The sequence below is a fragment of the Pipistrellus kuhlii genome, unplaced genomic scaffold (assembly GCF_014108245.1).
Source record: "Pipistrellus kuhlii isolate mPipKuh1 unplaced genomic scaffold, mPipKuh1.p scaffold_m20_p_18, whole genome shotgun sequence".
NCBI classification, from domain to species: domain Eukaryota; kingdom Metazoa; phylum Chordata; class Mammalia; order Chiroptera; family Vespertilionidae; genus Pipistrellus; species Pipistrellus kuhlii.
Genome location: NW_023425493.1, coordinates 15951169 through 15977563, shown reverse-complemented (window position 1 = coordinate 15977563; position 26395 = coordinate 15951169). Strand labels below are relative to the sequence as shown.

At 40.9% G+C, this 26395-nt stretch overlaps 1 protein-coding gene across 2 annotated transcripts in view; it reads left to right on the top strand.

Annotated features, from left to right (window-relative positions):
• The window catches only part of RGL1 (ral guanine nucleotide dissociation stimulator like 1), a 212049-nt gene that overhangs the window by 132080 nt on the left and 53574 nt on the right, over nucleotides 1-26395 (top strand). For both annotated transcript variants that reach the window (XM_036442504.2, XM_036442505.2), the window contains 2 exons: nucleotides 6817-7025; nucleotides 25383-25460. In XM_036442504.2, the coding sequence (XP_036298397.1) occupies nucleotides 6817-7025; nucleotides 25383-25460 (287 nt within the window). The remainder of the gene's footprint in view (nucleotides 1-6816; nucleotides 7026-25382; nucleotides 25461-26395) is intronic.

Genomic DNA, 26395 nt, shown 5'->3' with positions numbered 1-26395 from the left:
GGGTGATCTGGGAAACCCTGGAGACTGGATGGTGGAGGGCTGGGATTTCTGTGTGCTAAAACATTGGCTGTGATTTGTTATTACATCTCCTTTAGCATTTTCCTGAGGACGAAGAAGGGTATTCTTCATAGAAACCTGACCACATTCTAACATGTGGCTTCATGCGAAGTCAACTCTTGAGGAGCTTGTAATGTTTTTAGAGTGCCCTCATTTGTATGCACATGCTCCTGTACCTGTCCCTCCATCACACATCTGTTTTCTTAGCTCAGAGACATACTTTTCTGTCTTCTATAAGATCAATGTCATAGTGACAATGCAAATCCCTTCACCGCAGTATACACAGAATGAGAAAAATGTTCAACCAGAATGAAGTTCTCTCTTGCATTTACCATTGATATAATCTGAGAGGGACCCCTGGGCAGTGGTGTGCTGAGAAGTCAGCTCTCCAGAGCAAAAGTCCTGATTTATAGCCCATTTGCTGATTTCCATGGTGTAAATTTCTACCATGGCTGAATTCAAGATACCAACACAGTGTCACTGAACATGGAAGCGAGACAGAGTGTGTGCAGTTGGTTCTTGCAAGTAATACCAGCTGGCTCCAACACACCGCTGGCTAGACCTTGATATGTTTGCACAGTGCGTTGGTAGGTCCATATGTTGGCATATATATGAAGCTGGTGGTGAAGGTTTCTTCTGGGTTCTCTGCCCAGAGATGCTGCCACCGATGAGGTGATGTGTGAATTTGCCACAGGTGCTTCTCCTGGTGCTTGACATCTGTACTCTTGGAACCCTCTTGACTTTGGTCTTCTTCCAGGTGCCACGCCTGGGAGAGCGAAGCCATTTTCATTGATGTAACTTCTGCCTATTTCCATCTTAGACCCCTCTCCCCACCTTTTAGAATATAACTGCCTATTGGACTGTCCCATGGGAAATCCCAAAGGGGCTTCTAAATTGGAATTTAGTACCTCTGCCCCACAAAAATCTGCCCCCCCCCCTTCTGGGTGGTGCCATTATTTCTCCAGTCATCCACTGCATGAAATTAGGTAAAGATTTTGAACTTTTTATTTCCCTTCATCTTCACCCTCTTCCAATTCCTGAATATTCCCTAAATATGCCCCCTCCCACCCATCACTTGCTCTATCCCATTGCACAAGTTAAGACCTATCTGGATTTGCTTCCTGGAGTCTCAACAACTTTCCTACTAACTCTCAATTTTAAGCCTCCCATCCAATCTGTCCACACTGAGATTTCTCTGGCCATGTTTACACCTACAGAAAATGGAGTCTCGTTCCTTGGGTTTTGCTCTGAAGCCCTCGTCAGGTGGTATCTTGCTGACTCTGTAACCAAGCTGACATTTCCTCTGTCACATTGCTCCCACAATTAAGATCCCCTCCCCCTTCACACCTTTCCCCCCTCTTAATGTCTTCATGCTGGTCTCCTGCCTGCTCTGCCCTCCCAACATGTTAACTCCCACTCTGACTTAAAATCCAATGCAAGCATCACCTGCTCAGGAAGCCTTTTTTGATGCAGCCTCTATCCTGGCTCCCCCCTGGTTTTTCTATGCTATCTGCCTATTACTCTCTGCCATTTTACTCATGTTGCGTCTTAATGGCATCTTTGTGTCCTTTTCTTCCATCATACGAACAACTTTGGTGTCAGAACTATACTCTCTTTCCTTTATATCTGTACTGCCTTGCACAGTGCCTGGCACATAGTGCTGTCAAGCTAATGTGTGGTTGAATAAGTAGATGAGTAAATGAATGAGAGATCCATTGTGAACCCTTTGTATGCACTTAGTGCAGGGTTGCCAGACTTACCAAATTAAAATACAGAATGCCAAGCTAAATATGAAATTCAGATAAACAACAAAAAAATTTTGTGTGAGTAGGCCCTAAACACTGCTTGGGACATACTTATACCCCCAAATTATTTGATCATTTGTTATTTACCTGAAACTAAAACTTAACTTGGAGCCCTGGCAGACTTAACCTAGTAAGAAAAAAAAATAAGTGAGTTCACCCAATGTAGAAGTCCACACAGGGCAGAAGACATTGAGCTGGGGTCACATGCCCCCGGGTTTTGTGTAGACTATGTCTCACATCTCTGAATGGTCCACGTGTAAACATCTCACTGTATTCAGATGCACTGGCTTAGCCAATGACACTGCTGTGTGCCGTTATGTACATGTACTGTTGCTTTGCTCGGCAAGGTCATTTATTCTGTCCATATTTGGGCGCTATGGATAGATGACCAGAGTTAATTTGGAGTCACCTCATGGCATTTCCTGTCCTCTCTGTGGTTCCTTGGTGTACTTAGTAGTGGTTGCAGGCATTTGAAAAGGGAGTATAAATGAACCTGTGTTGCTCTGAGGTGAATGGAGAGACGCAGTGTGAATGGAGAGACGTAGTGTGTACCGTACCTTCCTAAAGTCTCTAACACCTTGGAGGTGGGTGTTGGATTTTCTTAAGGAGTCGTGACTGGAACAGTACTCACTCCTCCTCTGCTCCGGCAGGATGCCTGGGAGCTGATGTGCTGCAGACAGAGCATGACCTGGAGAAGGACTTCACACAGCCTCCAGGCTAATGGGCTGTTTATTTGGCACACTCCCTGATAGGGTATCAGATAACTGATGCATTCTTTTGATTGAAGGACGCTTGTTTTTTTTTTCAAGTTAGAAACACCCAACTTGTTAACAGTTTATGTTTTAGAAATGAAAGAGTATGTTTCTCCATGACTGGAGACAGAGCTGAAATATGGCACATTTCATCTCCCACATCCTCTTTCTTCTGTCTCCCTTATGCCAAAATTGATAATTATGAAAATTCCATGGCAGAGTCTTAGATATTTATCCCTTAGGAGACAGACATATTCTCTTAAGAGAGAGCTGAATTCTAATGGCGGAAAGATTGGCCAAAAATACAGTCATGAAACATTTTTGTGGCCTCAGTATCATGATCTTGTCAGGAAAGCGATGGTCTCTGATTAAATCCAGATTGAGCTGTTTCCTGTTAGCGTGCTAACCCAGAGGGCAGGCTCAGCCCTCCCCGCCTTGGCTCTAAGTCTGGGTTATTAAACACTTGTCTGCCAAGCCCCTCCCCCCTTCACTTTTCTTTTAAACTAGAATTCAAAGGTATTGAGATATTACAAACAAAAAGATCCTAAAGCCTCTTAAAAGGGTTATGTAGCTCTAAAGTCTCTTAAAAAGGTTATGAATATTTTGCTGCAAAAATGAAACCAAAATTTTAGTTTCTCCAGTCTGACCATAAGGCAGAGTGTATATTTTCTTTCGTGTTTCACTTTTGTATAATTTAATTTCAAAATAATTTCAGGAACCAACAGATAGATATCACTTTTAAGTTTTTGTCCTCCATTTTGAAAATGTACTTTATTGAACGTTGGTAATTAAGACCCATCTTCAAACACCTCATTTTCTCCTTGCTGTAGCAAATAAATATTAGGGTGCTGAGTAGATGTGCAAAAGGTGACACTGGGCAAGTGTCCGGACACCCTAACATGCATTGTTAATTTGGGGGAGAGTAAGTTTAGGCAACAGAGCAATTCCTGTAGTACTGCGGTTCATGACATTGTCATTGATGCTCACTCATCGCCCTTACAGAAGGATTTAAAAAATATATATCTTTTTATTGATTTCAGAGAGGAAGAGAGAGAGAGAAACATCAATGATGAGAGAGAATCATTGATTGTTTGCCTCCTGCACGCCCCCTCCAGGGGATGGAGTCTACAACCCGGGCATATGCACTGACCAGGAATCCAACTGTGGCATTCTGGTTCATAGGTTGACATATTTTTTCAGAGGAAAAGTGCTGAAAGGAAGCGACTGGGTTAATGAGCACCATGATTTCATTCCCAAGGGAGAACGTGGCTTCCTGCCAAGCTTGCTTTCTGGCAGGAAAAGGGACCCGCTTCATCAGGTCCTCTGACAGGCGTTTTTCTCTGTGTTTGAGTTTTTGGTCACATCAATGCTCAGTGAAAAATTTGTTCTTTTAAATAGTTATTACTTTCAATAAGGAAGGATTTAGTTTTAAATTGGAATTTGTGTTGTGAGTAAAATAAGGATCATCAAATTACAGAGCTGTTCGGTAAGAGAACCCTGACATTGTCACAAAGGTAAGGAAGTGTGATGTAGAATTAAAGCGTGAACATTCCCGCAGACTGAGAAGCCCTTCCTTTCCTTCTTGTTGTTAACAGCTGACACTGAAGTATACTCTTTGACTATCACTTTTTAATATTACCAGGCTAGTAAGTATTTTGACCACGTCTTTCAAAATGACTAAGTAAAACACGCAAAATATCCCTAAATTTTGGTAGTAAGAGAGGTCAAAGAACTATAGATATTTTTATAGAAGATAAAAATTAACATTACATTTGGTCTTCATTTTTCTTCCTTTTAAATGAGAAGTGACAAATGTGAATTAAGTTTTACATGCATCCCAATGACTTACTAAGCTAACATTTCCCCTAACTTTGTTCATTCTAACATTCTATTAGATACTGTGAGAATAAAGGGAAGTTCACTTGCAAATGTATGTTATATACCTACCCCTCTCTTGGAGTTTCATAACATGCTAGCATATGAAGGACATTAAAAGATGCTAAAGGGAAGCCATATACTTGACTTTAACTGTATAGCTCCCAGTCTTGACCTCAGCCCCTTTTCATTTGGAATGAGTATTTTATACTATACACGTAGGGCACCACTGTACCAAGTAGTTAAAAATGTAATTAGGCTTTGAAACCTATATCTTTTTCATTTATTGCTTCTGGATAATGTTAATTGAAGCTCCTGGGAGACAGACAGGAAATATTAGGCCTGCTCTGAAAGTATACACACAGTGATCAAGAACAGTTACTAGGCCACGATCTGAATCACAGGCCTAAGGAAACATTTGGTATTTTGCTTGAATCAGACCCCTCTTTTTAGTATCATCCATAATTAAATACAGAGCCACCAGTCCATAGGCTGGAGTGCTCACATGAATTCCTGCTGGCAGTTAGACATGGTGACACTTAGCTGTTCTAACCCCTCAGGCAGAGATTGCCACACTTTGGTTTTACAGAAAGCAATATCGCCTGCTAGTTTCCTTCCAGTGCTTTAGCCTCTGACAGGCCAGATGAAGAAAAAGCAAGCATGCTATGTCGTAAGCACATGTCTCCATTTAGAGATCCAGTTCTCTACCCATCTTTTAATTTTCACATGTTTGAATATTTCAATTGAGAAGAATTTGATATAAAACCATTCAAATTACAATTCAGAGAAATTGCCTGGTGAGTCTTTGCTTTGATCACTTGGAACGACCACGTGGTTTAGGAACAGATTCTCTGGGTAGGTCATCTTCCCCTGCACCTATGAAGGACAAGTTAAGCTTTGAATACTGCATCTCTGTAAACTTTGATAAGCACAGATTTACTGTAGAATGGCATATCTGTATTGTTCTTTAACCTAATTATCTTCCTTCATACTCAGTTTTTAAGCTGTACAGATTTTATCACTAATCACTTCTTAGTATTATGGTTTATGTTTCCAAGGTGCAGTTACACCTACCAGTATTATTCACAGTTTCATTTTCATGTGACAGTTACTTCTCAAGAACAGATTTATTCTCTTGGGCAATGCAAGTCTCCAGAAGTAAGGAGCCATACTCCCCACCCTTTTTATTACTCCCCAGAGATCAGCCCAGGGCTGTTTGGTATGGCCATTTCTTAGTCTACTATGTTGACTGCTGATGAAGAACATCAGATCATAGTCAGATCTCCATAGATTTCCATGGAGAACATATGTTTACCATGGCTGATTTCTCAAGTTATCAGCATGATGTCAACTGGCTTACAATTTAGCAATCAGATGTCCAAAGCCAGTATGAGTTGGCTCCAGCTCACAACTGTGGGTGATGTCTATAAGAAGGAGATTGAACAGCCTTATAGATACAAAGAACAAACAGACTGATGCCAGAGGGAAAAGGTTTAGGGGTGAGTGAAATAAGGGGATTAAGAAGTACTGATTGGTCATTACAAAATAGGATGGGGATTTAAGGTAAAGCAGAGGGAATATAGTTAACAATATTGTAATAACTATGTATGGTGCCAGGTGGTCACTTGCATTATTGGAGGGAACACTTTGTACACCTGAAACTAATACAAAATAGCATTGAATGAAAACTGCAATAATTTTTTTTTTTTTACAGCTCAGCCAAGCATGGCTCAGTGGTTGAGCATCAACCTATGAGGTCAGGGCTTGATTCCTGATCAGGGCACATGCCCAGGTTGCTGGCTCTATTCTCATTATGGGGCATGCAGGAGGCAGCCAATAAATGATTCTGTCTCATCATTGATGTTTCTATTTCTCCTTCCCTCTCCTTTCCTCTCTGAAATCAATAGAACTATATTTAATTTTTTAAAAAGGATGAATTTGAACACTTACCATGGAACAGTACAAAGGAAATGATTGATACCATTTGCTAAACTTGCTCCTGGGATTATTGAGAAAATCCTTGATAAAATATGTCAGTAACCCAGTTTTTGATAGGAGAGTAAATAGAAGCAAATGTAACCATGATGAAGTAGTACCTCTACTTCTAGAGAAGAAGGAAACACACACCACCACCACCACCACCACCACCACCACCAGCCCCTCTATTCTACCACACCCACAGGTGAAGGGATGGCCTTACATGGCTTGTAGGGAAATTAAATAAGAGCAAGGGAAAGCGTGACTGGCTCTGATTCAGCTCTTCAGCTATCACAGTTTTCCTTCACTGTGCTATTTCTCCTACTAATAACCCTGAATTTATTGTACAGGTGGAAGGGGACCAGCTCCCTCCTGGACACACCGTCAGCCAGTATGAGACCTGTAAGATCCGGACCATAAAAGCCGGCACCTTGGAGAAGCTGGTGGAGAACCTGCTGACAGCGTTCGGGGACAATGACTTCACCTATATCAGCATCTTCCTGTCAACGTACAGAGGCTTCGCCTCCACCAAAGAAGTGTTGGAACTACTGCTGGACAGGTAGGAATCGGAAGGTGGGTGAGAGGCGATGGGAATGTAGGACTATGCAGAGTGAGGGATGAGGCTCTGAATCACCTGCAGTTGGTGCTGAGTGACATGTATGAGAAAGGATTAATGAAGGAGTGGAGCCAATGGCATGGAGATTATTCAGGAGCCACTTATGGTCTATTTGTGATGACGATATCTTATAAAATATCTGTATGAGTTAGGAGGACTTGCTGTAAATCAAGACTTGATTGTTTATAGAGTTCACTTTGGCACCCTAGAAGTTGTTTTTTTTCCATGTTTTTATACTTTCATATAATTCCAATAAGTAACTGGAAATTTTATTAGGTTGTGAGATTTAAATACGCTAATATGTGTGAAGTATGGAGCTCAGTGTTAAATCTATAGGAAGCAGCTCATGAATGGTGGCTGTAAAAATGATGATGATGATAACTACCAACAACCACTGTGCATCGGCTGCTTTATGGACACACACATAAATGCCATCCCTGATTTATGTTAAGTCACACGTCACATCTAGTAAAACAGTGTACATTGTAATTCACATACCGATGATTGTATTTCCTCCTTTATTTCTAATTAAACTTTGTCTTTTAAAAAATAAACCAGACAATTGTTTTAGAATCCTGAGAGTTCTCATCCAAACTTTTATATTCTAGGGTTTCCTGTACAAGAAAGGAAATGAGATAGGATGTTTTTGTTGGAGTTGTTGAATCCTGATTTTTAACTAGGTTTAAAAAGTTGACAGTAATATGTCAGTTAAATGTTCGTACACTATAGGAAGGTGTAAAAAACCACATGAATGTTTCCTAATGGCTACCTTTTCCCAAATAACTTCCATTAGGTTTAAAAAATATATAGAAGTAGAAAGAAAAAAAATTAAGACAGACCATAACCTAATTAGGCAGATAATACACATTAAGATTTCAAAAGGAGAAGTAATCCATATACATAGTGAAAAGTTCAAACAATTAAAAAAATTATAAAAGTAAGAAGTAAAAATTTCCTTTTTCTCAAGTCCCATTTCCCAGTCCCATTGATCCTGGGTGATCACTGCACACCATCGCTTTTGTATTTTTCCAAATTTTGGAGCGCCTATGTACATTTACAGATATGCACATTTATTTAGATATGTGTCATGCACATAATATTACATATACTGGTAGATTATACACTTAAGTATGATATAAATAGAATCATAATACATAGTCTGTTTTGAAATTTTTCTTTTCCATTATTATTACCTTGGAGATTTTTTTGTTTATTAAGGGAATTAACATATGTAAATGGGCTTATTGGAACAGTGCTGACATTTTGAAAGCTCAAATAAACTGTTATTTCAAAATCAGCACATGTAAGTAGATTTACCATATTCTTTTTTATTGAACTGATTTTTCCATAGATAGACAGTTAAGCTCTCCCCAGTTTTTTAATTAAAAAAAATTTTTTTAAACAATGCTGTAAATAGTGTCTTTGGATATATATTTTCCGAGTATCTGTTTGAGAATTCCATAGAATAATTTCATGGAAGAGAGGTTGATAGGTCAAAATGTCTTACCACTTTAAAATGTGAGAGATATTGTTAGATTGCCCTCCAAAAGGCTGCACCAACCACACTCCTGTCCACAGAGGAGGGGGCACTTTTCCTACATCCTTGCCAACTCTGCCATTGGAACTGTCTCTAGCATGATCTGTCCACTGAAAAATAACTCATTGTTTTTAAACGTGTGTTTCTTACATCTATGAGTGAGGTTTAGCATTCTTTAAAATACTTACCGGGGCATTTGTGTTTTCTGTGAACTGTTTTTGCATATCCTTTACTTATTTTTAGTTTGGGCTATTGTCATCTAATTATTGGTTGTTTAATTACAACTATTTGTATATTAACAAAATTGGTGCTTTGCTTATCATATGTTGGAAATATTTTTCCTTGGGCTCAAAAGTTATTTATTAAAATCCTTTTTATGAAGACATTTAAATATTTTTCTGCAATTGTATCTTGGTTTTACGAAAGGCCTTTTAATAATCAAGTTCTATTCCAATGGAAATAAGATTATTGATAACAGTGAGTTTTTCTCAAGATATTTTCCTCATAGATGCATCCAGAGTGAAATCATTTGGACAGTATGTTCTGTATATTCAGGGGCATTCACAAGATAATCCCTCCTTATCATGCATTGATCTGGTTATACAGTAGTAACTCTGGGCTTAGGAAGTCCTGTAGATTTTTGCATAGCAGTACTTAAAATACTAAGCCTGGAGTGTAAACCTGTGGGATTAGTGAGTCATTTTTTTTCATAGCTTGTTTGTGTGTATAATACCTCTCACCTATAAATAGAACCTGAAGAATTATGTGAGTTTCTCTTTGCTATTCTATATTTAAAAAAAGGCTGAAGTATGCTAACTGTTGGCAGGCAGGAGGAGGAAATAGGTCAACCCATCAGAACTCCTGCAGAGTTATTTTGGAATGGGTGATCTCTTCTACTTCTGGGGTAACTTCATTGATTATTGGCTACAGATGGCCACAATCAGTAAGGGAGCGCGTGTGAATTCCAGCTGCTCACCACAAACAGTGGACAGACACACAGGAACTAGAGTGTTTAGTCTATGACTGGTGGACATCCAGTTTTTATTTGATGATTTTAAAAAAATCTTCTCTTTGTTCTTCTATAATAGACATTTTTGGATTTTTAAAATATTAACTAGATGACAGTGATTAAATAACAGAATCAATATGAATTCTAATTCCATTTAAGTCAAACAGTCACTTAAAGTATAACTGAATGAAGAGTTAATGTTTATCTTGAACCATTTGGATGGGCCAGGGCCTGGCCTTGAATTTAACCTTGTAGTATAGGGGTGTCGAACTCAATCAGAGAAGGGGCCAAAATCTAAAATCCAGCCTAAATCGCGGGCCGAATGGTTTACTGAATAGTCATAAACTGTCATTGTGATGGAAATGCAGCGGAGTGCAGTGATGACAGCGCGGTGCGGGCCACATTGCAAGGCCTGGCGGGACGGATTTGGCCCGCGGGCCTTGTGTTTGACACATGTGTTGTAGTATGTTTTTCCTTGCTTCTGAAGTAAGTGGAATCAACAAGTACCAATGAAACGGATATATAAGGCTTGGTTGATTCTCACCGTGGTGGTGAATTTGCTGAGAAGCTACGAGTACTTACCCTCCAGGAACCCTCACTTACAGACCCCCTCTACATAACTTATATTCATAATTTTGTATTCTTTTTCTTCAAGAGGATCCTTAAGATTACATATGCTGACCTTGCAAAACCTGGATCCACCCTGAGAACTTAATATTTTACTGAAAAAGATAAGGTTTACATTTGTGAAGCAAGTAGACAACCACTTAAGATGGTATAAAAATGAAACTCTAACATGCTCTGAAGAAGTTCAGAGAAATAAACCCCATTTATTTTGCTTCCTCTGCAGAAATCTGGAGTGGTCCAGATATGTACAAATTTTAACATGAGTATTTCTTCCTCACTCCATTTCCTACTCACATTTAGATCTTATGACCAGATGTTAATGTTGGTTTCATTTTAATAAAAATTCAGATTCTGTACAACACTGGGTTCTTAAATGTATTTGGGGGGATTTTAATGTCCATAATTGGGAGGTAAGCGATTAAGTTGCATGAGCTTACCTTTTCTGAATGTTTTTAGTAGTTTAGAGAGAGAAGAAAAGAGAGGTGGGGAGAGAGAGAGAAACATTGATTAGCTGCCTCACCCCCTACTGGACATGTGCCCTGACCAGGAATGGAACCCCGGTGACCTTTTGGTCTATGGGACATTCAACCAACTGAGCCACTTAGCCAGGCAATATGCTATTTTCTTGTTAAGAAATTATGGTAGACTTGTTTGTGAGTCTATGGTGTAATTTTAAAAATAATTTCTCTTGGTTTCATAATAATATATTGCTTATCTTTTGTGAAATCAACACTGAAAAGCTATTGTAGAATGTGCTAATCCTAACCAGCCAAGAATGGATTGAAGGCAGATGCTGCAATATTTATTTCCCTCCAGAGAAGAGCTTATTTGAAGTCAAGCTTTGATTTTCCTTAAGACCTCCAATCACATGGATTTTCTTCTATGGAACGGTTTGCTTTCTGTGATTTAAAAAAAAAAAACAAAAAAAAAAACTTTTTTTTTTTTTAAATATATTTTATTGATTTTTTACAGAGAGGAAGAGAGAGGGATAGAGAGTTAGAAACGTCGATGAGAAAGAAGCATCGACCAGCTGCCTCTTGCACACTCCCCACTGGGGATGTGCCTGCAGCCAAGGTACATGCCCTTGACCAGAATCAAACCTGGGACCTTTCAGTCCGCAGACCGACTCTCTACCACTGAGCCAAACCGGTTTCGGCGAAAATCTTTTTATAATTTTTTTATTCTGTTAATATGAGCCTTTGTGTTTGACCAGTAGACAGTGGTTTAAGTCCCCCCTGGCTAATTCCATGTGTTTGCGTTACCCTGTACTTGGGGTGATCAGCAATTCCCAAGGAATCCTGCTTTCTGTGCTGCTCACCATGGCTCAGAGTTAATTCTAGGGCTCACTGGCTTCCTTTCAGTCTGAGAGAAAGTTTTTGAATTGTGGTTTAGTTGTTTGTATTGGGGCTTTGAGATTTTATCTTCTCTAACTTTAAACATACATTCCACTTAAAAATATATTCTTCCCACCACACCATTAAAAAAATATAAGGGAGGAAGTTTCCTCTGAAAATACTCAACGTCAAGTGCAGGGAGAAACCTAATTCAGCTAGTGATCCTCACTGAGAGCCTAGAAGTGTTTGTAAAAACATCTTGATTTTTCTTCAGGCAGCTGTCACATTAGCTACTTCTGGGATATTTCTCAATTATTCTCTTTTTCTGCATCTCTCATAGTAGAAATAAGCAAGATGCTAAGAACAAGCAGAATAGGGGTGAACGAGGTTCCCAGAAAGTCACTGATGGCACTCAGGCCGCAGTTTGGAAAGGACGGAGCAGGAACCTGAGTTACCCCTTCGTTTCAAGGGCATTCTCCAGGGAGGACTTCTGGAAGGGACTAAGGTGGCAGCCACCGTGAACATGATGCTTTAAGACCAGTGTGGCTTGAATTTGCTTACTTAGATCACAGAGAGGGGTCTTTGAACTTACTTCCTCTTCCCATGTTTGCTTGCCATGAGTTTTAGACATTATCTCATTTAGTTCATCCGTCATTACATTACACCCATGTTTACAGATGTAAATGTTGAGGCATAGAAACATTCAATCAGTAAGTGGCAGAGCTGGAATTAAGACCTCCATCTTTCTGACTTGGAAGCTCTTTATGATTTTATTTTATTTATTTTAAATCTTGATTGTTGAAAGTATTACACATGCCCTCCCCCCACTCCCCCCCCACTTGACCTCTTCTAGCCTGCCCCGGCCCCCCACCCCAGGCTTTCACCACACTATTGTCTGTGTCCAGGAGGGAGAGGGGGGAGCTTTTTTCAAGCACAGCATCTCACCTCTCATGATTTGTCACTGCTGGGTCTGTGTATCTGGAACGTTTCTGTTTATTTGATGTGCTCAGGCCAAATCCCCTGACCCGAATCTGCTCCTTCCTAAAGAAAACTCTTCTTGGAGGCTAGGGATAGCAAATGAGAAAGCTTGGGAGGATTTACACAAATATCTTACCCTTATGGGGATGGCAATCTTAAATCCATACTTCATGACACCTGGTGAGGCAGCACCTTCATATGAGAAGATGCTGCACCATTAGCCAGCAGGAAGTGGGGCTGCCCATGCCAGCGAAGTCAGTTCTTCCGCGGCATAGAGAGGAGTTGATCAAACATGAAAGGAAAACATTGTTTTTTTCCATAGTCTGTCCTAAGTGCCAGATATGCTTCCTTTTCCTCTCAGAGCTTTAGGATGCTTCTGGGGAAAGCAGTTTTCCTGTCTTCGAGCCATGAAAGTTATGGGCAACCCAGGAGTGTAGTGGCTAAGAGCATGGGCTTGGGAGTCAGAAAATGAAATGGACTCCAGTTTCGTGTCCCTCACACTCTCTGCAACATTGGGCAAGCTGCTTTATTTTACCAGCTTCCGTTTCCTTATCTATAAAATGAGAACCAAAAAAAAAAAAAAAAAAAAAAAGCCTTATCTATAGGGATATTCTGAGGTTTAACCTTGGTAATATAAAGTATAGTGGTTGGCAAATACTAAGTGCTTACGAGATTACGATTAGTATTTCTTTCTTCATGATGCTTAGCACTCTTTGAAATTGCCTTTCTTATGTATCCTGTTATTTCCCTACCGGCCTCCTACTCAGAGTCATGTCTGTCATGTTCATTGCTGCACCGTTAGAGAAGAATGCTATTTGGCAGTAGGTGCTTACAAATGATTTGTCTAAAAAATAAATAGTGATTATCATTCAAGCCTGTTATAAGCACTTGTGTTGGAAGGTACAGCAGTGAACATGACCCAGCTTCTGGCTACTTCTCGTGTAAGAGACAGATATGTCTGGAGACTTGTGCCATTGTCAAGGCAGTGAGGGCTCAATGAATATGTTAGTTTTTATTTTTTTATTTTTTTAGAGAATGTTTATGCTCACAGCAAAATTGAGTGAAAAGTACAGAGAGTTTTCATATACCTCCTGTCCCCACACATTCCCCCACTACCAGCACCTCCACCAGAGTGGTACCTTTATTACAATCATTATCACCCAAAGTCCATGGTTTACCTTAGGGTTCACTCTTGATGTTGTACACTCCATGGGTTTGGACAAATATATAATGTTATGTATGCATTATTATTATAGAATCATACAGGGTATTTCCACTGCCCTAAAAATCTTCTGTGCTCTCCCTGTAATCTCTCTCTTCCCCCACCTCAATCCTTGGTGATCACTGATCTTTTTACTGTCTCTATAGTTTTGCCTTTTCCAGAACCTCATATAGTTGGAGTCATATAGCATACAATCTTTTTTAAGATTGGCTTATTTTTAAAAAAATATATTTTTTTTATTGACTTCAGAGAGGAAGGGAGAGGGAGGGAAGGAGGAAGGGAGGGAGGGAGAGAAAGGGGAGGGGGGGGAGAGAAACATCAGTGATGATACAGAATAATTGATTGGCTGCCTCCTGCATGACCACACTGGGGATTGAGCCTGCAACCCCAGCATGTACCCTGACCAGGAATCAAACTGTGACTTCCTGGTTCATAGGTTGACACTCAACCACTGAGCGACACAGGCTGGGCTAAGATTGGCTTCTTTTGTGTTGTAACATGCAATTAAAGCTTCTCCATGTCTTTTCATGGCTTGATAGCTCACTTCTTTTTTACTGCTGAGTCAGATTCCATTGTCTGCGTATAGTAGCTTGTTTGTACCTGCTGAAGATATCTTGGCTGCTTTCAGGTTTTGGCAATTATGAAAAAAGGTGCTGTAAACATCCATGTATAGGTTTTTGTGTAGACACAAATTGTTAGCTACATTGGGAAACTACCAATGAGCAAGATTACCGGGTTAAATGAGAAGAGTACTTTTAGTTTTGTAGCAAATTGCTAAACCGTCCTCCAAATGGACCATAACATTTTGTATTTATTGCTCCGTATCTTTGCTGCTATTTGATATTGTCTTCGTTTTGGATTTTGGCTGTTCTATAATAATAGGTGTATAGTGGTATCTCACTGTATTTTTAATTTGCAGTTTCCAATAAGCATAGGACATTGTACATCTTTTCATGTGCTTCCTTGTCATCTGTTTATGTCCTTGGTGAAGTGTCTGTTGAAGTCTTCAGCCCATTTTTTAATCATGTTGTTTGTTTTCTTATTATTGTTTTAAGAGGGTTTATTTTTATATTTTTTGGGTAACAGTGTTCTAGCAGATGTGTCTTTTGCAAATATTTTCTCCATGGGCTTGTCTTCTAACTATGTTGACATGGTCTTTTGCAGAGCAGCTTTTAATTTTAACAAAGTCCAGCTCATCAATTTTTTTTTCTTCCATGATTTGTGCCTTTGGTGTGTCTAAAAGGTCCTTGTCATGCCCAAGGTCACGTAGGTTTTTTTCCTGTTATCTTCCAGAGGTTTTATAGTTTTAGATTTTGCATTAGGTCTGTGAGCCATTCGGAGTTCACTTTTGTGAAGGGTGCAAAGTCTGTGTGTAGATTCCTCACCCTCATGTTGAAGATCAGTTGACTGTCTGTTGCTGTGCAGTCCTGTGACTAGGTTTGAGTCTTATGATGAGCCTGGGCCCCTGGTCTGTGACCTTTACTGGTGTTTCTGAGTTTATGTTCTGTTCTCCCTCATGGAAAGGATGGCTAGGGGGACCTGGAGATGGGGATTTTCCTTTAGGGAGGTTAGTAAGGCTCCGAGAAAACCCAGTGAGTTAGGCTCTGGGTAACTAGTTTCCCCCGAGAGCAGGTCTTGTGAAGAAGAACTTATGGAGAATGGAGTGCTCTGGGGTATTTCAAAATGGCTCCCTTTCCCATCCCTTTGCTGGAAGCAGGAGGAGATTTTTTTCTCTGCTATTTATTGTGAGAACATGGTATAGCTTCTATAGACAACCTGGTGGCTTCACCTATAGTTTTTATCTTTCAGATGTTTCCATGCTGGGCTCTACCAATTCACCAACTACAGTTCAGTTTTTCCTACCTCGGTTGGCTGGTTCCCATGGGGATCCTCTGTCTGTGTCTCCAGTTTTGGAGAACTGATCTCATGTCTATGATGGATTTAAGAAGAGTTGTGGATTTTTCAATTGGTTCAGCTTTTTACTTGTTAATTAGGATAGAATGGCTACGTCTAAGCTCCGTCCATACTAAACTGGGCAGTGGAAGTCCTCTTTTGCCCATTTTTAAATTGGGTTGTTTGTTTTATTGTTGTTGAGGTTTAAGCTGTAGCTGATCTTCTCATTTTCTTGACTGAATATGCACCTTTAAGAAAAACCTTTCTTGAAGGCATGCAACAGGAGGTAGGGGAGGCTAGGGGAAGGTTAATGGGGGAAAAGAGGGAGATATATGTACTAATATATGTAATATTTTAAACAATAGAAAAAGAGAGAAAAAAGAAAAACATTTCTTCCACTGGGAGCCTTGAGGTGGTCATAGTAATCCTCCTTTCAATAGCTCATTACACACATCCATTCAGCTCTCCAATGCTTTCTTAGCATGAGAAGCTGGGTAAGCATTTTTGAGAAGCATACAATATGTTCCAAATTACTTTTTGTAAAACCTCACTTAAAAATAATTAAGTTTTTTTTTAATTTAATTCTAGAATTAGACTGGGCCCTTGCCAAATATTTCAGTTCATGCTGGCATGCAGTGGTCATGAGATCCCCTTCCTTCCTTCTCTTTCAGTAGGAGGCAAGGCTTCTAGTATCTTCCCTCTGCTCTTCCAAGTCCAAAGAGAGGGGCGTTATGAGCAGAGAGCGCTGTAGGGAGCAGATACTGGAATTTAACCTGCTTTGGGGGCCTCACAGCACGCACACTGGTGACCCCAGTACCTTCAGGCGCTGGCCTCTTACAACAGGAACACTTATATTAAATGGTACAATTAAACTCATAATATCACTTTTCCTACACTTGGTTTCTCCTCAGAGTCTCTTATGTCTAATTTCTATCATTTATATGGGAAAGTTTTTCAAAATAATGCTATACTATTTTCTTAATTTGTTTATCTTCTTTCTACTCCCTATGTCTCCCCCCAAAATGTAGAAATAGAATATTTTGTGCATGAAAAAATTGAGGTTTATTTGTTGGTTGGCTCCAGGATACTCATCCCACACCCAGAGTGGAAAAGCTGTCAGGAAATCCTAACATTGCTTTGTTTCCTTTTCTAACTCAAAATACAGACACATTGCATATCCTGACGAGAGTGAGGATTTCTTAGAAAATGAAGGCCATTTCTTAAGATTTTTGTTATAACAGATGAGTTTAAATAGGTTTTCTCTAGGTTTGAGTGTTTATGATTCTACAGTCCAGAAACCCTCTGCTGGTGTATATGTTGTGGTTAAAAATAAAGGCAGATTGCTGAAAGATAAATTGGATTCAGATCGTATTTCCTGTGACTATTAGGAAGATGAAAGTATTTGCTGATGGAAAAGAAAAGAGGATTATCATAAGAGCTATGAGAATCTCTGAGTATCGAAATGCTTCTAACATCAAAAAGAACATTGAAAACTTGTATATGGCACGCAATTCATGAAAAGTCCCATGCTCTTCTTGGTTCATGCTTTATCAGGTGGAGACAAGCAATTTAGATAATAAAACTATAGAAAAGATAGCATTTATAATAATTTACATACCCATCTGTGGTGGATGGAATAATGGCCCCCAAACACATCTAGTCTTAATCCCTGGAACCTATGAATATGTTGGATTACATGGCAAAGCAGAATTGAAGTTGCAGATGGAACTAGCTGCCTTTAAAATAATCAGATTATTTTAGATTATCTGGGTGGGCCCAGTATTGTCACAAGTGTCCTGAAATGTGAAAGGTGGAAGGAAAAGAGTCAGAGGAAGAAAATGTGAGGATGGAAACAGGATCAGAGAGACCAGGAATTCTTGTTCAGGGACTTAGTGGTGCTCATGGACTCAAGAAGCTGAAGGTCAGTTGTTGGTTGGTCTTCACCTTTGTTCTGTTCAGGACATCACACCCTGTTCAGCCGTGGCCCACACACTCTGCTTGTGGGAGTGTGATTGCAAACAGAGCAATGGGGTTAGCCTCAGCGTGATGGGCTTTGTTACCCTTTGCTCCCTGTAGCGACACTGCTTTGGGGAACCAGAAAGCTTAATTTGGTTGTTTTAGAATCCTATTCAACTATAAGCACACAAGGGAAAGTGGAAATAAGTTCTCTTCCCTGCCGGGCTGCTTGCCTTTGGTAAATCTGTCTTTGTTTTTGCCAAGTGGACCCTGCTGTCACCCTGCAGCACTGTGGGTCCTCCGTGGGAGCCTGTGTGACTGCAGGGCCCTAACTTGACGAGGTGGCAGGTTCTGTTCAAGCAGACACTGACGGGTGTGTCAGGCTTCCCCACGGACCAGGACCAGGCCAGCTTTCCTTTCTTCAAACTCGAGAAATATGTTTTTGTGAAGTCGTGTGTGTGTGTGTGTGTGTGTGTGTGTGTGTGTGTGTGTGTGTTTCATTTGGCAAAGGGAGGCAGGACATACAGTTACCCTTTTTTAGAAAAGAATGCCAAATTTCTCAGCAGGTTTAAAAAACGTGCTGCTGTTTGGGAATTAAAAAACAAACAAACCCAAAACTGACAAAACACTGAGAGATAGGTGGATATATGTCTTGAGTGGTGACTGGCCCCTTTTAAACTCAGTTTTGATAATCCAAAAACAGTGTTGCTGTGTTTTTTGTTTTTTTTTTGTTTTTTTTTTCTTTTTTTTTTTTCTTTTTTTTTTTTTATTACCATTTTCTAGCAGTTGGTGGGAGGGGTTGATCACCAATCCCTGTACCAATTTGCTAAAAACGATGGACCCTCTCTATAGGAAAAAAGCTCATCACCTAATGTTGCAAGCTGTTTAGAGATTCCAGACTCGCATGAGTTCATCCATAGGGACTCTGCTGTGACCCCTTTCACCCCCCTGCAAAGCCTCTTACATGACAAGGACAGTGGGGATGGCCATTATGCCGTTATGAGAAGGGCACTGCTCCTAGCTTATATTGTGATAGGGCAAATGTCCTAAGTATGGTTCTGAAAAATAAATTCATTAATTCCATTAAAGTTATTTAATGGTTTAATCACAGTTACTCTGTTTGCTTTTTTAATCACTTTTCTCTCACTTGACATTTCATTTTTCACCTTTTGGATTTGTGTGTGAACTTGTGTGTGTGAACTTAACCACTGAGAATGACATGAGGTCCCTTGTCCTGGGAAATGTAATTCCTGTCTTTGGTCTTTGCTGAAGTTGCCAGTAAGCTCCAGTTTAGGTAAAGTGATGATGCTCTGTTGAGTTTTCTTATGCATGGAAGTAACCAGTCCTCGCATTGATGGGTACCATGACCTAGCCTGAGATGCACTGCCTGTGATTTTGCATAGGGCATTTCACAGGGCTCCAGAAGAGCTGTTCGTTAGCAGCTTTTTGTGGGTGGGGAAAACCGAGCCACAGGCCCGACTGATTTGTTAATAATGCATTAATTCATCTTAAACCTGAGGAGAATCCTGACTTGTTAATAACCTTCTGTGATGGTCAGCGTGTTGCCTACTCCCTGGCCCCCAGTCCTACCTAACCTGTGTCTCCTGTTGTCTTTCACTGTGACCGCATGACAGTGTGCTAACAGGACAAATAGGCAGTTGACTGTTCAGTGTTGGTGTGAACTGCAGTGCAGGGAGGGGTGTTGATGAGCCACCATGCTCTGCGGGCAGACGTCCAGCCAAGAGAAGAGAAATGGATGACAAGGGCTTGGAATGGAAACTAGAGGAAACCTTACAGCAAGGGTGTGGAGGCCACCATACCTAAGAAATAACCTTAAATTTGATTGAGACAAAAGTTATAGCAAGAGACACCTTTTAGTTTTCTTTCTCTGGATGAATAGTCATTATAAAACCTTTATCTAGTTGTGGTCTCCTCTTTAGGTGGTTGTTGGCTGTGGCTGGGTGAAGGTAGTATTCGCAAGGAACATGATAGCATTTTTGTAACTGTCAAGTGAAACAGAAACAACAAGTGCCTTTTTTTTTTTCCCCCCTGTTAATGTTGCCTTAACTTGCAGGGACTTCTATGGAGATAATCTGTAGAATTATCTCTAAGGGCAAAGATGCTGGAGGGCCCTTCACGACAAAAGGCCAGAGGGGAGGAGGGCAGCTCTTTCTGGGTCTTCCAACTTTTTCTATCCAAGGGCCAACTTTGCCTAGAGAACCAGATCTTATGAGCAGAAAGCACCCCATGGGGTTCTCTGCTTGGTGTCACTGGCCCCTCCTTTCTTGCAAGGGAACAAGGCATTTTTGCCTTGTTGCCTTTGACCTTTGTCTTCTCCTTGAATAACCAGCTCCACAGTGGTAGCAAGACCTTTCCAAGGTAGGTTTGGTGGCCATAACCCAGTTCTAAGGTCAGACTTGGGTGGAGAGGTGCCTGCTATGGAGGCTCTTTCTCAGAGTGATTCAAAACAGCCCCTCACTGATCTGTTGGACGTAGATGGGTCTCAATCAAGACTTGGTTTCCAAACATCTGCAGGCTATTTCACCCGTGTCATTATCCTGAGTCAGGGCCAGCTTCTGCACATTTTTCTCATACCTGACCTGTATTCTTGCAGGTCAGGTAAAGAGAAATGTCTCAGATGTTCACAGGCTGAGGCTAGTTAGGAAAGCAAAGACTCCCCGAGGTCCTTGAGTGAGCAGCTTCATGTGAGGTCTCTCTCCTTGATTTCCTCCTCTCTGTTCTCTCATCTTCCCCAGGGTCTTCCCTTCTCTTCCCTCCGAGCCTTTCTTTTATTTGTGGTAGGAGAGGATATCAGTTCATTTGTTTAGCAAACGTTGAGTGTCTAGTCTAGGCTCAGGGGTTATGGCAGTAAACAAGATAAAACCCAACTCCTTACCGTGACCTTCTAGGCTCTCATGATCTGTCCCTGTCACCTCCACGCCTCATCTTATCCCCCTTCGCTTACTCTGTCTCTCCTTGCTCATTGGCCTTCTTGTCACTCTGACACTGCAGCCAGGCCCTTGCACTGGCTCTCTCTTCCTGTAGAGATCTCAGAAGCTCACTCCTTCACCTTCTGGAGCATTTTACTTAATTGTCTCAATCACATTGGACCTTCGCTGAATACCTCCTGTGAAGTAGCCACCTCTGACCCTCCAATCATGTCCAATCCTTACCAGCTTTCTTTTTCTCCACTGCACCTTTTACTGTCTGACTTAGCCCATGTCAGCTAATTACATACACCAACATTTATTGTCTATCTCCCTCCACGACTATGTACATGCCATGAAAATAGGGGACTTGGTTTGTTCACCGCTGTATTTCCAGTGCCCGGAATAGGACCTGGACTTGGGTCTTAGGAAATAGTCATTGGATGAAGACAAAACGAGTGAAAGAATAAATAACCGAGTGAATGAATAAAAAGCTCAATGTTTCTAACCTCAAAGAATTTATAATCTGGTGGGGGAGAGACATAGAATAAATAAACAAAATAACCACAGCTGTGTGGTTGGGCAGTGACTCAGATGCTGGTAAGTCTGACTATCCAGGTTATAATCCCTGCCCCACTTATTAGCTGAATTTTCAAGGGCAAATTACTTCAGCTTTCTGGGCCCCATCTTCTCATCTACTAAATCGAAATAATAATAATAATAATAATAATAATAATAATAATACCCTAGGAGATTTCTGTAAAATTGAATGAAAAAAATTAAAGTGCTCAGCACAGTGTCTGGCATATAATAAGCTCTTGGCAATTATTAACTGCTATTATTATTAGATGACTTGCCAGAATCAAGTGGAGCTTGAAAGGTTCTTCAGGACTTTGCCCATCCTGGTCTAGGGTTACTGAGATGTTTCTGTTTGGGGGCCAAAGGTTGGCAAGGTTCCCTCCCAGAAAGATTGTCCCTGACCAGTGTTGTATCTTAGGAGTTCTTTGAACCACGAATATCCCTGGTCCTCCCTTCAAACACATATTAAACACTTCATCCGCCCAGATGGGCTCTAAACAATACACCTACTCCCCTGGAAAAAAAACCAAAAAACTGTTTCCTGTTTAAATACTAGCAATCAGTTAAACATTATGTTGTTGTTTTTCTTTTTCTAGTAATTTTTAGGCTGCAGTAAATAATTGCTGAAGGCTCTACTTTAGGAGATACTTGTAAATCTACCTTTCCCCTTGTGATACAGAGAAAACCATGTCAAAAGTCATTCTGACCTTTTGTTTTTTAATTTGTTTTCTGAGTTACCATTTAAAAAGGGCAGTTTCTCAGTGGTAAGCCTTCTTAAGAGGTTGGAGCTTTGATCTCAGATCCTGGGGAGGCTTTGCAGAAATTGGAGGTGACATTGTTGGCAGTTTGTCTGTAGCTATTCTACTGCCATTAATTAAACACAAGCATCCACACGCCGTTTATTTACTCCCCTGGTGTCAGTGAATTGAACTTGACTTTGGTTTTTGCTGGGAAGCTGTGAGGGGGTCCAGGAAACATCAAAGGAATGCTCTTAATCTAGTAAAATGGACTCTCAAATACCCTAGCTCGAACATTTAAGAGTTCTTGATTCCAAAGCTGGTCTAGCTTCTTTACTGTAAAGCATTAATTCTCTTTAATGATAAGAAAAGTTCAGGGGCAAATAATCCCCAGTCCATAAGTCCCTGGCACTTTAATTTTATTTCACTTCTAAAGGTCTCTTTTGTAAAATTTTATATTTACCCTGAGTGGCCAGATTATTATGATCTCTGAATGCATAATAATCTGGCCACTCAGTATATATATATTAGAGGCCCAGTGCATGAATTCATGCACGGGTGGGGTCCCACTAGCCTGGCCAGGGGGATGGGACATGGGCTGTTGGTCGGCCTGCCTGCTGGTCGAACTCCTGGTCGAGAGGACAATTTGCATATTAGCCTTTTATTATATAGGATATATACTGAGTGGCCAGATTATTATGCATTCAGAGATCATAATAATCTGGCCACTCAGTATATATCACTGTTTTTGTTTTTCTTTTTGCATTTTCATACTGCTTACACCTTCATGAACTCAACTTAAAGGTCTTAAAACTTTATTTCTTCTGTGTCTTAAATTTTTGCGAGAGTTACAGCTATCCTAAAGTTTTTTTATGCTCCTAAATCTTTAGAAATGAAGGCACAGATAGGCTAAGACACTTGTGTAAGCAGGTGGTGCCTTTGCAGAACCTAGTAGCTGGAAGATCCATTGTCATGTATGCTTATGGAACCCTACAGAACTCTCACGTGCTCCCAACAAATAGCCATCAGCAGGCCTTCTTGGTGCCTATGGTTTTTCTTTTAAACCTCACTCAAGAATATTTTTCCATTTATTTTTAGAGAGAGTGGAAGGGAGGGGGAGAGACAGAGAAAGAAACATGTATGCAAGAGAGATACATTAATTCATTGCCTCCAGCATGTTCCCTGACCAGGCCAGGGACTGAGCATGCAACCTAAGTATGTAACCGAACTAAACCCAGGACCCTTCAATCCCCAGGCCAACATGTTCTATCCACTGAGCCAAACCGGCTAGGACATGAGTGCCTGTTTTAAGTTTTAAAGAGTAGCAAGAACAAGAGACAAAATCCTACTCTCATGGAGTGATGCTGTAATGCACATTGAACACAAAGAGTAAAAATTATCACACATGTTAGCAGGTGTTAAAGGTTAGAGTTGGTTTGTGTTAGAGTTGGTTTGTGTTTTCAATAGGGTGGTCAGGGACGGCCTGACTGATGAAGTGACATTTGAGGAGAGATCTGAAGGAGCTGAGGGAGTGTGCCTTTGGGAGTGCGAGGTTCTGAGGCTGGAGGATGAGTGAGTGCAGTCTTTTTTTTTTTTTTTTTTGTAAGAAGGGTTTTTCCTTCTTATTTCTCTCACTCATGGCTTCCATTGGAAGAGAAAAGATGCAATATTTCTAAAATAACCAGAGAGAGAATTAATGTAGGACAGGCAAGAAGAGCTTGATACAGTGACTCTCAGAGCCCCACTGATCACTGCTCACTGTCCCCCAACATTCCTACTTAACTCAACCCCAAAGCCTATTGTGAGAGAACAGGAGGACTCAATTCACTATGATGGTGGCCAAGGAGAGAGCCAAAAATTCCACTCTGTTTATTTACTAGGAATCTCTCCCCGCATATTCACATGGGGTGGAGTAAATCTTAATCTGACGAGTTGTTGTCTCTGGAAAAGCAAAGGGTAGCCCTGGAAGCCCTCTGAGCAGCAGGTGCAGGGCAGCAGGAAGAGGAGCAGGGAGGGCGAGGCCCGTGGCAAATATTTCAGGGAGGCCAAGAAGCCCATAAGGCTAATGAGCTCGGAAAAGGAGCAGGTGGGTTGGGAGGGAGCGGTTCATGCCTAAGGGCAAACTGGAACCTACCAGGATGGGGCGATAGGAGACCAGAGGGTCTGGCATTCGGTCTAACCAGATGGTGGATTTATATTTTTAAAAGAATTTTAAGTCCTAGGAACCAGGAGCCATAAGGGCAGAGGGGCCTTTAATCCCATTAGTAAAAGATAAAAGTGTGCTCTTTAAAAATGCAAAGCCACCATTTACAGAATTTCTATTATCCAAACTTTGGCACAGACTCGGCTTGGGAAATTCCAAGCAATCTCTGAATTTGTCATTGATGGAAAGATGAACTACAGAAATAGTCTAAGCATTACAAGTGAATGTAAAGACTCCTGAAGAATTCAAAGTAAACTTACTACGTGTACATTCTGAACCAAATAAAACATGATCTATTTGTATGAAATGGATTTGCTTACATACAGGGTTGGAAGAAGAGCTAACCAGGGTCTGATCAGTTATTTTAGTAAATTTTGAGTACGCACTGAGCCACATTTTAACATTTAAGCACCTGTTGCTTCTTAAAATATTGTGCCCCAGTGCCCCCTTCCCTAGTTGCTGTGTCAAGGTCAGCCCAGCCTCAGTGTACCCACAGCTGCTCTCCTGAGATATAATAATTCTGCTATTTGGTCCTTATCTTTATCTCAACCATCACTTGAGAGTCCAAAATTATTTCCATAACCCTTTTTGAACAGGACTTATCCTCGAAGGGACCACAGTCAGTGTGGGGTTGTCGCTCTGTGCTCACTTGTGGCACGTGAAAGCAGGGCCCTAGCTGGTGGACGCAATAGAGGGCTGGGGGTGTCGAGTCATGTGCTCAGGAGTTCACGAAGGGTCCTAGCCAGTTTGGCTCAGTGGATAGAGCGTCAGCTTGCGAACTGAAGGGTCCAGGGTTTGATTCCAGTCAAGGGCACATATCTCAGTTACAAGCTCGATGTCTGGCCCTGGTTGGGATGCATGCAGGAGGCAACCAGTTGATGTGTCTCTCTCACATCAATGTTTCTATGTGTGTGTCTCCCCCTTCATTCCATTCTCTAAAAATCAATGGAAAAATATTCTCGGGTGAGAAGGAACAACAACAAAAAAGGTTCACAAAGGGTCATGTAGCATCTGATTATTCTGCTGAGAGGAAAAGTCTAATTTAATTTTTTAAAAATTCAAAGAAATGTTAACTACTAAGAGACAGTTTAAGTAGGGTGATTCATGGTCACTTTCCCATTTAGAATAGGCCAATATACCCATTAAGTAAATATCAATAATCCAATGTAATTTTTATGCTATTTCATAAATATTTCTTTCCTGAATTATTCCTGAAAGAATGTTCTTTCATGGTTGAAATTGAGTAGAGTGGCTTTTTAACACCATTGACTGGGTTTTGTTTGTTTGCACCCATAAAGGTATGGAAACCTGACAAGCCCAAACTGTGAAGAAGATGGGAGCCAAAATTCACCGGAGTCCAGGACAGTGATCCGGAAGTGAGTGTCTTTTCTCTGCATTACAGGCTCTTAGTCAAGACTTACTGTCTGAACCAATATGGTTTAGTAGGGTTTTCTAAAAATTCCTTTGGAATATTGCCATTTTTTCCCATAATGTATAAGCACGTAGCATTATTTTTTGACTCTCTAATGACATTCATTTATTCATCCCCTAAAAATGTATTGAACACCTACTAGACCCCGTTTTAAGGAATACAGCCCTGGAAAAAAAAATAAGTAAGCCCAGTTCTATGAAGTTTATATTTTAGCAGAGAGAGACAAAGAATCCATGCAAAAAGGGAGGAAGGAGGTAAGAGGTCTAGATCACGGTAGAGTCTGACTCACACTGGACCAGGAATGTGCTTTCTGGTCTGGGGATGATGGATCAGAGTCCTCAATGGGGTGCAGGCTGGGCTTTGTGACTATCAGGCAAAGAGAATCTGGAAAGAGCTATGAGACAGAAACATTGTTCAAGAAACTCCCCATCAGGATCCAGTGGGGAGGGGAGGGAGGCTGGAGCAGAGTGATTGAAGGGGCAATTGCTAGGGGATAAGATTTGTAAGATAGGAGGAGCCCCAGATCGCGTGGGGACTCAAAGGCCTTGGGAAAGACATTGATGGAAGATGCATGTTTAGAAGGTTTTGAGAAAAGTAGTGCTAGGTCCTGATTTGTTTTTTTAAAGGCTTACTCTGGCTCTGGCATGACAGTGGGGATGGGAGCAAGAATGCCAGCAAGGAGCCTTTTAAGGGTCCAGGCAAAGGATGATGGTAGGTGGACTTGAGGTTACAGCAGAGGAACTCAGCTTCTGCAGAATGTTGACCGTGTTGCTGACAGGATGTGCTGGTGGAGAGGATGGGGCATATGAGATAAGAAGACGAGGCAAGATGCCTCCAGGGTTATGGTGTGAGCAACTATAGAACAGAACCTCAGTTTTA